Here is a 13,731-nt window from a genome sequence, read left to right on the forward strand (position 1 = left end):
AATACACTCCAAATTTTAAACTCTTTGCCATCATTTGAAATAAACTATCCAGTAATTCTATATTCGCCACTAATTCCATTTTCTGATTACTGATTGACCACCCCCAATCCCTTGAAAAAAATCCAACTCCTTCCCAGCCTGACTTCTGTAAATAAAATACATTCAGTACGAGAATCCCAGTTGTATTATTTCCCTTCTATATTTGACTGTTATTTCCGATCGAAGTTTGAGACGTTTGCTAGCATCTGTCAAAAAAGTGATGGTTTAGTATCTTCATTTAAGTTTAGGAAGATTTAAGGAGTTGATGATTGAAATACAAAATTGCTGTGATTAAAACTAATCTATAGGAAAACAAATGATTCCTTTATAATATGAAATCCAATTAGTAGAATATGACAATTATATTTAGCCATCTAGGCAGTACATCTAGCCTAGAAAAAAAGCACACAGTGTAAATTGTTAGAAACTTTTAGTTAGTTCTGTTACTCCCCCAAGAAAAAGCTTCAGGACTGACTGAATTTGAAGTCCTTAGAGAAGCTCATATTCCTAGTATCAATAGACTTGGAATGAAAGAAACATCATAAGTTTCCTTTTCTGAGTGTGAAGTTGGGGAAAGGATCAAATACTAATGAATAGCACTTGTTCCAAGATGCACATGTGTCTTTCATTGATTTGCCAAAATTAAATCAAAGGGTTCCATATGTGTCTGAAGGAGAACCATCTGACACTTAAAGTAGCAAACAATAAAACTTTAAAAATATATTTCCTGTGAAGCTGAGCTGATTGGGAAAAAGAGAAGGGAAGGATATAAATGTGGCTATAGCATATGTGTCAAATGAGTAAACTTTGGAAGAGCTTTATAAATCGTTAAGTGGCGTACATGTAAAGGAGCGAATAGGTATTCTTGGATTTTTATTTCTTATTTTGTTTATTATTTATTATTAGGTACTGTTAAACATTGGCAATGAAAATGGAAATGGTAGTTTTTGTTTTTTATGGATCAAAATTGATGTCCAAGTTGGATACTAGACTGAGTGTACGTATATTTACATTTCTGTCTTACACATAAAACAGTCAAGTCTTAATGTTATCTTTGTAGTCACGAATTTCCCTGTTCTCCCCCAACTTCCTATTTCATCTAGGTGCCCACATCCTCCCGCCCCAAGCCCCAGGCTAGCAGGTCATGAGGGTTGGATCCTGACTTTACAGGAACTACTTAAGATGTCCACAGGCTGATACAGCTGGGCGATGTATCGAGTTTCTGCCTTTCCTTTGCTCATTAGCTCCTGTTGCCTGGGCTCGTTGTCATGTGCTGTTTCTCTTGTGACCAGACTTCCTATTTCTTATTGTCTGATCTCCCTCCCCCCAAATCTTCCTGATCTGTCCATGCTGCATTTCTCAGACATTCTGGTTCTTGATCTTTATCTTATGCCATATACCTGGCCCATGTGTACCGAACTTATTGTTTACTAGTCTCTCTGTCAAGCTCTTTCCTAGACCCTGTTTCAACGTCCTTACACTTGTGTGCCTTTGATCACAATGACCCCGTTGCTCACCTCCCTACCAGACTGTGACTCTTCATACCTGCCTATTTCACCAGTCCCTGCCACTCACCTTGAACTTAGAGCTTGGGCTCTGGGAAAGCCAGACAATCCTTTAACACTCATTTCCCCACATTTCCCTATCTTCAAATCATGTCAGGAACACATTGAGTCAGTTTCATAAATGTTCATTGGTTGAAGAAAACATACCTGCTCATTCACAAACGTAATCAATACTGAGACATGCCTAGATGTGATATTTGGTGTGGGTTATCGCCAGGGGAGTCTAATGTAAAACTATTCAAGAACTCCTTGTGGATTGATGGTATTCCTTAAGGGTCAGTATCTGAATTGATTAGTGCGAGAATAAACTAAATGCATAGTCCAGTTTTAAGTCTTTGAGAATATATTATGTATATCGATCCAACAAGTAGTTACAGAGTTGCCTCTTCAAGAGTGTAATGAGATTTTCTCTCACTGTACTTGAATGATGATGAATCTTGCTGTATAAGATTGATTTACACAATACCAGCAGTAGTGGTCACTGGGGAAAATTGGGATTTGCTATGAGCTGACTTTTCAGTCATGGCATAATTTGTGTGTAAAAGCTAGTCTCGGTGGTATGGCTTACCTAAATGGAAACAGCGTCCCCATCTACCTGCTATCCTATTGCTTTCATCTTATCAAAGAACTGCCCCAAATTATATAGTTCTTGTCAGGAAACCACATACATATCCACACTGTACATTATTTTCTTTTTTGACTTGTTTTTTTTTTTTTTTTTTGCGGTACGCGGGCCTCTCACTGCTGTGGCATCTCCCGTTGCGGAGCGCAGGCTCAGCGGCCATGGCTCACGGGCCCAGCCGCTCCGCGGCATGTGGGATCTTCCCGGGCCGGGGCACGAACCCGTGTCCCCTGCATCGGCAGGCGGACTCTCAACCACTGCGCCACCAGGGAAGCCCTTCTGACTTGTTCTGAGGGATCGTGTACGTATGCCTGTAGACACAGATACATGCCATATGGATTTTGTGCCATGAGAATATTATTAAAGACTCTCTAATCTGGGGCAGAAATTATTTCCTTCTCCATCAGTGACAGACCTGCTCGTATTTACGGTTGGGTTACGGTTACAAGTTGGGGAGTTTATTCTGGCTTTGATAGCTAAAAATTAGAAATAAATCTGAGAAAAAAACTACACAAGTTGAAATTCAAATCTAAATGTAGGAGTAAATTGGCTAGATTATTCTGAAGCAAAGTAGCAGGCATTCTTCAATCCAAAGTGCTCTATTTCTATTCAAACCACATTACGTCTTAGCTCGGTTCTATCAGAGAACATCCACAGACTTACGTTTTCTAGAGAAAAAACAGCTTTGAAATCAAAACGTACTGCTTTTCCGGGCTTTCAAGAGTAATTAAGTGTAACTGGAAGATAATTTAAAATATAACTAACTTTGTGTCTTTTTCAACATTTAGGAATTGCAGAGTCCCAAAACAATATTTTAGAAGTTCTTGCTTGAGACAACTAAGCCAAATATATAAATGAAATGGTGAAATGTAATGTATGTATGCATGGTTCTAAAAAGTACATAACCTATATATGTTTCCTTTTGCGGTTAACAGGTAATTAGGAATCTTTAAATAGCCAACTTATATTTGATTGAAGCAACATTATAAGTCTGTCATTTAAGTTTAGGGAAGAAAATAGTTAAATAGTCTCCTGGACTTAATTGTATTTTCAGCTAGATTCTTGGACTGTCTGTGGGAGTAGAGCTTGTCACTATGCTGGTGATGACTCAAGAGAGTGACATTTTTCAGGCAGTTTCTACAGAATGACCTTGAAAATTGTTCGGTGGCGTCATGATGGGGGTCTTTGCTGCTCAGGGGGAAAGTGGTTGATTCATACTAGGAGACGTGATTTGAACACAGACCTGAAATTATTCATACAGGATGAGGTGACTGAATGACAAGCGCCCTAGGTAACGTAGGATAGTATTGGCAATGGGAAGAAGAAGCAAAGGTTAAACACGTGTGCGGACACACACACACACACTCCAGAGACTTATCAGATGCCAAAATGACCCTTGGAAGAAATCTAAAAGCCGTTGCTTCAGAAGTGATGCTACTGTCTGTGATTTGAGCTTGCTTTTCCAAAAGTGAATGAATTGTTCTCGCTATAATTCCTTCCCGGGATGTCCTGGCACACCTCATCAACCAAAGACACAGAAACTTTTTGTGGGGTTTGTACCCCAGAGCTTACCACGGAAAAGTCAGTGACAACTAGAGTTGCCCCTGTGAGCATAAGAAGCCTGCTTTGCATATCTCCCCATTAAACCTCTTTCTTTCTTCTTTCCCTCCCTCTAACTCCTTTCTGCCCCACTGGCAGGAGTGCATGGTTGATGCTGACTCTTCCGACTTCAGGTCGGGTCCTCCCCACTCCTAGAAGCTCCTCTCCAGACCACAGCGCTCTTCCACATTTCTGAATTCACAATGCTTGTTTGTAAATTAACCTCATGCTATCTTGTCATTTCTTCCATGATCATTTTGGTGTGCTACAGCCCAGAGTTTGGTTTCTGGAGTCAGACTGTTGGCATTTAAATACTAGCTCCTCATAGCTCTGATATTTTTGACCAAGTTATGAATCTTGCTAACCTTCAGACTCTCTGTCTGTGTAATGGGCATTTACCATCTGTCAAAGGGTGACAATTCCACCAGCTCACACATGTGACACTCTAGGCACAGGGCCCTGCACGGCATAAGGAGAGGGACCGACCGTGCCAATTTGCCCGAGACTAAGGAGGTTCCTGGGAAGCAGAACCTTCAGTGTGAAACCCGAGAAAGTTCCAAGCAAACTGAGTTAGTCCTCCTAGTTGTAAGCATTTCATTTATATTATTCAAGTGTTATCGTGTTCATATTTTGTATTCCTTGGGAATCCTATGTTACATCTTTCCCCCATTAAGGTTCACAGAAGCGCATACCTAGGTGCTTAAACATCTTCATGTGTACTGCATTTTCTTAAAGGAGGTTTGCCGTACTTTATAGTAATAAAATTCATAAAAGACTGGAAAATTAAAACAAAGATGACATGGGAGTCTAGAAGGAGAAATCGTTAGGAATATAGTATTGGCTTGAGAGATAATTTTTGATTTTGCAAAGATATTTTTTAAAATGTATCCCAAATGCCTAGAACACTGCAAATAATAAAAGAGGTTAACGATTACCTCCAGGAAAACATGACACACAAAAGAAAATACAATCACAGATTGCTACTGTTAAATCAAGTGATCAAGCAATCCCTAAGTGCGGTGTAGCTGCAGGGCTGTCTCACCACACTTCAGAAACCCAGCTGGTAAGAAAACAAAGAAAGCTTTATACCCACGACACAGCAGGCAGCATGGGCTTCATGTGGCCACAGCTCCCCTTGCCCCTCCACCCCGGGTTCCAAGGGAGAGCGTGGCCGGAGGGTCATGGGAGCAAGTGCAGGTGGATGCTGAGCACACAGTGGATCTTTGTCACAGCTGAGAAGTGCTAAGCTTAGGAAACCCGCAATCGCGTGAGGGGACCACTAGCAAACCTGCCCAACAGGGAGACATTATCTGTATCAACCTGGTTAGGAAGCAAGTCTTCTCTGGGGAGGAAAGGGAGACTTTATTATTGCAAAGATGGTTCTTGGCTGCCCAGTCTCCCTTTCCTCTCAGATGGTGACCTGGAAGTGGGGACTTTATTAGTCCCCCCCCCCCCGCCCCGTTGCTGGTGCCACGTGGCTCTTGCCTCACCAGGAGTGTCAAATGTTAGCCCCCCCCCCCCACCCTGCCCAGTTATCCTGTGGTGAGCTTCCTCGTGGGTCAGCTTTCTTCCCACAATCCCCGGTTACTTCTTGAGCCCTGGGTTAAATATTTTCCTCCACAAGTAGAAAAAAGTCATGGTGTGTGTGTGTGCTTTAGCCTGTTCAGCTGCTATAACAGAATACCATAGACTGGGTGGATTAGAAACAACGCATATTTATTTCGCACAGTCCTGGAGGCTGGAAGGCAGAGATGAGGGTGGTAGCATGGTCAGGTCTGCTGAGGGCTGAGGGCCCTCTTCTTGGTTGCAGACTGCTATCTTCTCCTTGTGTCCTCACATGATGGAAGGAGAGCTAGCTAACTCTCTGGCCTCTTCTCATAAGGACACTTATCCCATTCATGAGGGCTCCACCCTCATGACCTAATCACCCAAAGGCCCCACCTCCAAAGACCATCACATTGTAGGGGGGGGCGGTTAGGATTTCAACATATGAATTTGTGAGGATACAGACATTTAGTCCATTGCAGGGGGAGAGAGGGAGTTTGGGAGTAGCATAAATAGGGTCACATGTGCCTCTAAATTTGTGTCAGGTGGAGAAGAAGGACACCAACAGTAGCTTAGTTGTTCCTCATCGTGGCTGCCCATTTGAATCACTTGGAAGATTTAAAAAATAAAACACCAGTGTCCACTCCCTCCCACTCCCACCCCAGAGACTCTGATTTAATCTGGGGGACCTGGACATAGCATGGTTTTAAAACATCCCAGGTGAATTTAATATGCAGCCAGGGTTGAAACTCACTGCAAGTACCTGAATCCTCCTCTCTCCTCCTTTCCTTCCCACAGTTCATGGCCCACACTGGAGCTGAAAATGTAAAATATGATATAGTAATGATTGCTTTTATTTTTACATATGGCTTCCAAAGTTTGAGCAATGTTGTATATCACAGTGTTGACTATGCCTGTCTCTAAAACTTGGTGGTTTTAACTCAGTGGTAGATGGTTTCACTTTTATGTTAAAGTCTGTTTATTCATAGTTTATTATGTAGCAAGGCTGTTTCTCAGGCAGTTGTCTATTCACAGCTTATCGTTAAAACCAACAACTAAAACCTAGAGGCAGTCTGGCTTGTTTCTGTTTACTGCAGGGACGGAAAAGCATTTTCTATAGTGCTAGGAATTCTCTCAGATTGAAAAATAGCATCTTGTTGCTGCTGGATTAGGCATAATTGTTGTGGATTTAGTACCCACTGTAGCTTGTGGAGAGAATCAGAGGCCACGAGGACTTGAGGCCCTGGCATGGAACTCTTGATGGCATGTGCAAAAGCCATTTGAGCAAAAAGGTTCACATCATGGGCCTATTTTATTACCAGTTAGCTCAACCACCTTGTTCGTGGCCTACATGAGATCTAGTTAGGATCTAGCTCATTATTTAATATTTACTTCAAAACTAACAGCATCTTCATACTTTCTTTTTTATGTTTATGTCTTCGTTCAGTTTAGCAATTTTCCTGTGATTGCCTAAATAGAGATTTTTCTGTCCTAGAAAAAAAAAAACCTTATTAAGTTCTTTGACATGCATTAGCTGATAAAACCATAGTCAAGTGTTAGAAAATATTTCTAAATATTTTAGAATTTCTAAATATCTAAAATATTTCTGATTTCATTGCATCTTGTGTTCTTCATTGGAAAATTCCCGAGGGCTGATTTTCTCCTTATTCTAGATTTTTAAAAAAGTAAGCCTATGAGAAAAACCCCAAAATTATTTTCACTAATGCTTGTCTATAGTTAGCTAATTGCTATAGACTTAATGCTTGTGTTCCCCCGCCCAAATTCATTTGTTGAAATCCTAACCCCCAATATGATAGTACTAGGAGATGTAGCATTTGGCAGGTGATTAGGTCATGAGGGTGGAGTCCTCATGAATGGGATTTAGTGCCATTATGAAAGAGACCCCACAGAGCTCCCTCACCTTCTGCCATGTAAGGACGCAGCAAAAAGATGGCCTTCTGTGAATCAGGAAGCAGATTCTCACCAGACACCGAATCTGCTGAAGCTTTACTCTTGGACTTCCCAGTCTCCAGAACTGTGAGAAATAAATGTTAGTTGTTTAAGCCCCGCAGTCTGTGGTATTTTTTTATGCCCACCCCGGATTACCTAAGACATCAGTAAAGCACCATTTTTATTTTTATGTTCTGCATTTGGAGTTTGGCCATATACTATTACTCTATGGTCATTGTGAGGCTGTCAAAACTTCCACTCCTTCTGTAATGACCTGAGACTTTTATTGTGGTGTCACTGTGCAGAGATGATCGTTCTGATGCCTTCCTGCTTAATCTCCCAGCCTCTGTATTTGTATTCTATAAAGTGGGAATGACACTTGTATTAGAGAGTTAGTCTGTTAATTAAGGGGCAATACATAAAGCACCAGGCACACGGAGGACACTTCCATAATTCTCTTTCTCTTCTCCCATCTACTCTGGGTACCTTCCCCAGAGTGGACATTTTTGGGGGTGCTTTTTCTACTTTTAATTTGGGTGAATTTCTGTGGTTCATTTACTCCAGTCTTTGTATGTTTACATGTATTTCCTTATTTTTCCAGTTTCAGATTTCTGAAGGCTCCTAAAAATTTTTCTTCCTCCATTTTTACCTTCTGTTTTATGATCTTCCTGTCTACTTACTTCTTTCTTTATCTTGATTTTACCTCCTTCAATCATAAGAATAGGCCTTAATTAGAAAATATTAGTGTTGGCTGTTTATGTAAGAATTTTTTGTGTACTAGAAGAGAGATTTCAGTTTTATAAATACTATAGGACATTTCAAATAGAGCCTGAAACCCTCAGAGCTTTAGTCATCTTCCAGACCTCTGGTCAATAAATCTTACCAATGTGAAATGAAAGTTGAGTCACACTTTTGTGTTTTGTTGTTGCCTTAGTATAATGAAAGCTACTGTTTTGTGGCTTTTATGCTATTGAAATAGAAACTGCTCAACCTCAAGACTCTTGAGCTGGAAGACCATCATACCTCTACCACCATCTGTACTAATGCCCATGGGTTAAGACTCCGTGCTTCCACAGCAAGGGATGCGGGTTCAATTCCCTGGTCAGGGGGAACTAAGATACCGTATGCCGCTCTGTGCGGCCAAAAGAAAAAAAAAATGCTCATGCTGTCTGACCACTAGTTTAATAAGGAGGGCACTGTGTGTTTTTCTCTTTCATAAGAAGTACTTGTTTGTTGCAAAATTAGCCTAACATCTTGCTTTTGCAAAACCCATTGAATTCCATATTTTTGTGGACAATGTCTCATACTCACGTGGAATAGCTATCTTTTACCCAAATCCATAATAAACCCAATTTCCAAAGCCATTACCTGAAATTTTCTTTTGCTTGTTTCACCTATGTTTCATAAAAAACATTCATGTAGCACAACAATAAAAAAGCAATGTCTGTGCCTCTTTTTAAATAGGGATTTGCTTTTAGTAAGTTGATTCCTCTGAGCTCTCAGTTATATTTTTCATAGTCCTAATAGGAGCTTCCTAAAATATCTATCTATTGTAGATAACAAGTTTGATAACCGCAAAGAGACTTGCATTAAATAATGTAAACAGAGAGGGAGATGGAAATAATCAAGGCATGAGGAGAGACCGTAAGGACAAGGTTTCTCATTCTAAACTCTCCTGCTGTCTCCAGCTCACACGTGTTTAGGATAAATACCTTCTTCTCCTTCTGTATTTGACAGTAGCTACAGATTCCTTTTGAAGGTCAGATTTGAACAATTGAGTAGGCATGAATTTTCATTTTTAAAAGCCAAAGTTAGAGAACACTTTTCTTCTTTTTTAAAAAATTTTTATTGGAGTATAGTTGATTTACAATGTTGTGTTAGTTTCAGGTACACAACAAAGTGAATCAGTTATACATATACATATATCCATTCTTTTTTAGATTCTCTTCCCATATAGGTTATTACAGAATATTGACTAGAGTTCCCTCTGCTATACAGTAGGTCCTCATTAGTTATCTATTTATATATAGTAGTGTGTATATGTCAATCCCAATCTCCCAATTTATCGCCCCCCCCATTTCCCCTTTGGTACCATAAGTTTGTTTTCTACATCTGTGATCCTATTTCTGTTTTGTAAATAAGTTCATTTGTACCATTTTTTTAGATTCCACATATCAGTGATATCATATGATATTTGTCTTTCTCTGTCTGACTTACTTGACTTAGTATGGTAATCTCTAGGTCCACCCATGTTGCTGCAAATGGCATTATTTCTTTGTTTATGGCTGAGTAATATTCCATTGTATATATGTACCACATCTTCTTTATCCATTCATTGGTTGATGAGCATTTAGGCTGCTTCCATTTCTTGGCTATTGTAAATAGTGCTGCAATGAACATTGGGGTGCATGTGTCTTTTTGAATTATGGTTCTGTATCTAGAGAACACTGTTAAACGACATTCTTGAGTTGTCAGTACTGATGGGTGCTAAACTGGGATTATCATGCACAACCTGTGTAAACATAAACGCATTACAGCTGATGAGATAGCATATTTAAGAGTTTTTTCATCATTATCCTTTCCTGATCATTTTTTTCCCAAAACATTTTAAGATGGTTGTGCATGATTCTATACATCAAAATTTAAAGGTCATAGTTAAGTAGTGTAACAAAGGATTAAGTGTTTAATTCTTTATTTTTATTAATTGTCAAGGGTTACTTATTTAATCTTAAGTATTTACAAATAGATCAAAATAATAATGAAGAAATGTCTTCTTTAAATGGATAAAACCCAGCTCAAGACTGCTAGCCTGGGGATGCAGTTGGAGTCATTGACTAATAATGTATTTAAGGAAATGCCCTAAGTATCCCGAGCCATTTCCTTAATTGGGCAAAGGACAGATGTCCAAGGCCATCACTGCTCTAGGAGGGCAGTTAGTTTTGTCACTCCTCTTACACCTGCATGCTTTGAGCGTAGTGGGCAGTGATTATTGTTAACATCCATGCAAGCTTACTAAGTGACAGGAAAGGTAGTAAGCCCTGTGCATGCATGAAGTCTCTTAAATGCTTGCTGATAGTCAAGGGAGTAAATAAATGAATGGTCATTGCTTCCAGCTTCCAACACAAGAAAAAGCTCTTTTACTCAGCTAGTTAAGTAGGTCTAGGTATTTATGGGAATTCCAGTATTTTTTCTTCATGACTGAATTATGACAACATCCTTGACATCTATTGATGTTAATATTCAAATCGAGTTGATAATGTTAAAAAGTGCTGTTTTCTGACATATTTGATGTTTAATCACTTTATAATATACTACAATCCAAGTAAAGATCTTTCTCGAAAAAGACATTAAATAAACACAGTTGTAACAACATTGTAATGTGAATTAATTCAAGAACTATTTAAAAAATCCCCATTTAACCTAATATCATTATTATCTGGAGAACAGATTAATGATTTGTAATTTTCTGATGATTAAACTTCTTTAAAGTTTGATGTTCTCATATATCATTAGAATGAGTGTGCCACTTATAAAATATTAATTATTCATAATACCCAAGAATTACATCTGCTTTATTCTTTTATTATAACTGTCCTGAATAAATCAACCCATGATAATTACTTTATATACTCAACCTGATTGAACAAAGATGGCAACCTATTGTGGGTTTTTATAGCACGTATATCATAAAAGTTTTACTAGTGCATCATATAATTATTCAAACCACAACGAAGGGCATGCCTACTAAAATACCTTCATTTATAGCCCATGATTCTGGTTACAAATACTTAAACACACACTACTGATTTTGTAGGGTTTTATCTAGCTTCTGTATTGGTTTCTCTAGAATTCAGTTTTCTTCAAAACAGGAACTATGTCTTTTGAATGTCATTAATTAGTGGTGAGAACAACACAAGCTAAGTGAATACTATCTTTTTTTATGTATTATAGAAGGATAATGTTTACGAAATTCTTTAAGTGGTTTCGTTCCTCAGGCTTTCATAACACTATCCAGCTAACTTATAGCCAAAAATAAAATGGATAATTCATAATATTCTAAGTAAAATTTTCTTTTAAGGCTTAACAAACATTTGTTGCTAAACCTATGCTATGTTTACCATCTTTGTAAAGGTAATATTCAACAGTATGTCTCAAAATATTGAAAGCACCCATTATTAAATATCCTGTGAAAACACTTATACCCTGTCATTGACAATCCAATTAAATTCCTTTAAATTTCTTTTCTTTTAATTGAAGTATAGTTGATTTACAATGCTGTGTTAGTTTCAGGTGTACAGCACAGTGATTCAGTTATGCATATATATGTAAATCTGTTCTTTTTCAGATTAGTTTCCCTTATAGGTTATTATAAAATATTGAGTATAATTCCCTGTGCTATACAATAGGTCCTTGTTGTAAATTCCTTTAAATTTCTTATTTTTATTTTGGAAAACACCTACAAGGATCCCATGGCCAAATGAAAACAGGATTTTGTTAAGGGATTGCGGGAAATTTCTGTTTTGTATTTGTGTTGTTTTAACATAGCATCGGCAATAGAGTAATACAAACATTTCTAACATATTTAACTGCATGTTAAACTGGTTACCTATATACGTCCTTAATTACTGACATTTATACTGCTCTAGAGATCACTTACAATATCACTCTTCAAATTTCACATGACACTGAAAATGGCATTTGGTTTCAGAAATGTCTAGCAGAGCATGGGGTCACCTGAGGGCTTGGGAGGGGTACTTCGAGACTCGGTTTAAGGATTCTTTGTGTGTGTGTGTCTGTTTAACGTCCAGCACCTGTTCTTCCTGGAGCCTACCAGCAAAGCCATTCTCAAGGGTATGGGTACATGCATCAGACCAGCTTGTCATCCATGAGGTCAATGCAGCATTCACCAAATCTAGTAAGTGCCCATTTGAAGCGTTCCTCCTTCCCTGGTCTTCATAGTTTATCTCCAGAATGTAAATGCACATAGAGTACAGTTGAATTGAATAGGGTACATTTTTAATATAAAGGGTAAATGATGACGTGTTGCATTTTTACAAGCTTCCCTAAGGAAGTGGAAGACATATAGGGGTAAACCGTTGAGAAGGGGAGGCACGATGAGAAAACATGCAAACAGTAAAACATACAAAGACTGTACCAGTACTATAACCTCATTGTTATCTCATGATTGGAAGTCGTCAACTGTGGTCTTCATTCAGTAAAAAAAGCACAAATATCTGGTCACGTTAACTAGTGAATCAAAATGGCCACTGAGAGCTAAATGACACAGCCAGCATGTCTTTGAGTCCTCCTCTGGAAATCTTGGGGTGCTGATTCATTCACTGAATGTAAGGCTTGGAAGCAGTGTTCCGGGTCATTTAGTCAAATGTGGCATCTTATGCTGAAATTGCTTCTCCAGGCTCCCGACACAGTCCCTTGGCCTTTGCCTGTGCACTTAGAAAGAGGTGGCCCTTCTAAGCTCGTAAAATACCTTTTTTAAAATGTATTTTTGTTGAAGTATAGTTGACTTACAATATTATATTAGTTTCAGGTGTACAGCATAGTGATTTGGTGTTTTTATGGATTATGCACCATTAAAGTTATTATAATATTACTGACTGTTTTTCTGGGCTACACGTCACACGTCTGTGACCTACTTATTTTTTATAACTGGTAGTAAGGTATCTTTATTCACTCTAAAGTTCTTTGCATCTCAGCCAGTTTCCTCAGTCTGTGAATACACTTGATTTTGAGATTGTCTGATATTATTAGCTAAACTCTTGGCCTCAAATGAAAACAAATATAGTAAAACTCATTTAAAAAATTTCCTCATTATAACAAGGATTTAATTATATGTACTTAAATATTCAGGACATTTATATGCTAGATTTCTATCACTGTGATACAAAAACCTGTTGAGTATATTATGGATTTTTTCTTTTATTTGTTTTAAATCTTTTTAAGAGGAAACAAAAATTTTTAGTCAAGTTCATTACCTCTGCCAGGGGACCTGACGGTAGTGATTTGGCAGTGACTTGGACCTGTCTGCCACTATGGTGGGTTTTGTTCTCTGAAGAATGTGGACTGGGGGAGAATCTACATAATCTAAGGTCTCTGGGTTTATCTGAAGCTGGGGGAGTGGCTTTACTGCTTCAGAGCTTACTTTTTGACGGGCTAGCTATTGTATTTAGCGGCTTGCTCTGACCCCCAGTATTACGTCTTTTGCCAGACTAGTAACCTTGAGATGAACACAGTCAGGACAGACAGTACGCTCTGGTTTGCAGGACTCCAGAAATAGATGTGCTTGGGAAGATTCCTGATAGTTACTTTACGCGTGGGTTGGTTGTTGCGATCCGCACTTGCGGCTGTGACTATCTTGGTGTCCACCGTGTGACCCCGTCTTTCCCTCCTCAG

General features: G+C 38.8%; 1 protein-coding gene across 3 annotated transcripts in view; it reads left to right on the plus strand.

The window, feature by feature from the left end:
* The window catches only part of NEBL (nebulette), a 368,320-nt gene that overhangs the window by 320,428 nt on the left and 34,161 nt on the right, over positions 1-13,731 (plus strand). For all 3 annotated transcript variants that reach the window (XM_089906448.1, XM_022580464.3, XM_089906447.1), the window contains one exon: positions 12,129-12,235. In XM_089906448.1, coding sequence (XP_089762574.1) covers positions 12,129-12,235 — 107 coding nt within the window. The remainder of the gene's footprint in view (positions 1-12,128; positions 12,236-13,731) is intronic.

This window comes from Delphinapterus leucas, chromosome 2 (assembly GCF_059928025.1).
Source record: "Delphinapterus leucas isolate spDelLeu-1000000601 "Yukka" chromosome 2, BTC_Dleu_Yukka2, whole genome shotgun sequence".
NCBI classification, from domain to species: Eukaryota; Metazoa; Chordata; class Mammalia; order Artiodactyla; family Monodontidae; genus Delphinapterus; species Delphinapterus leucas.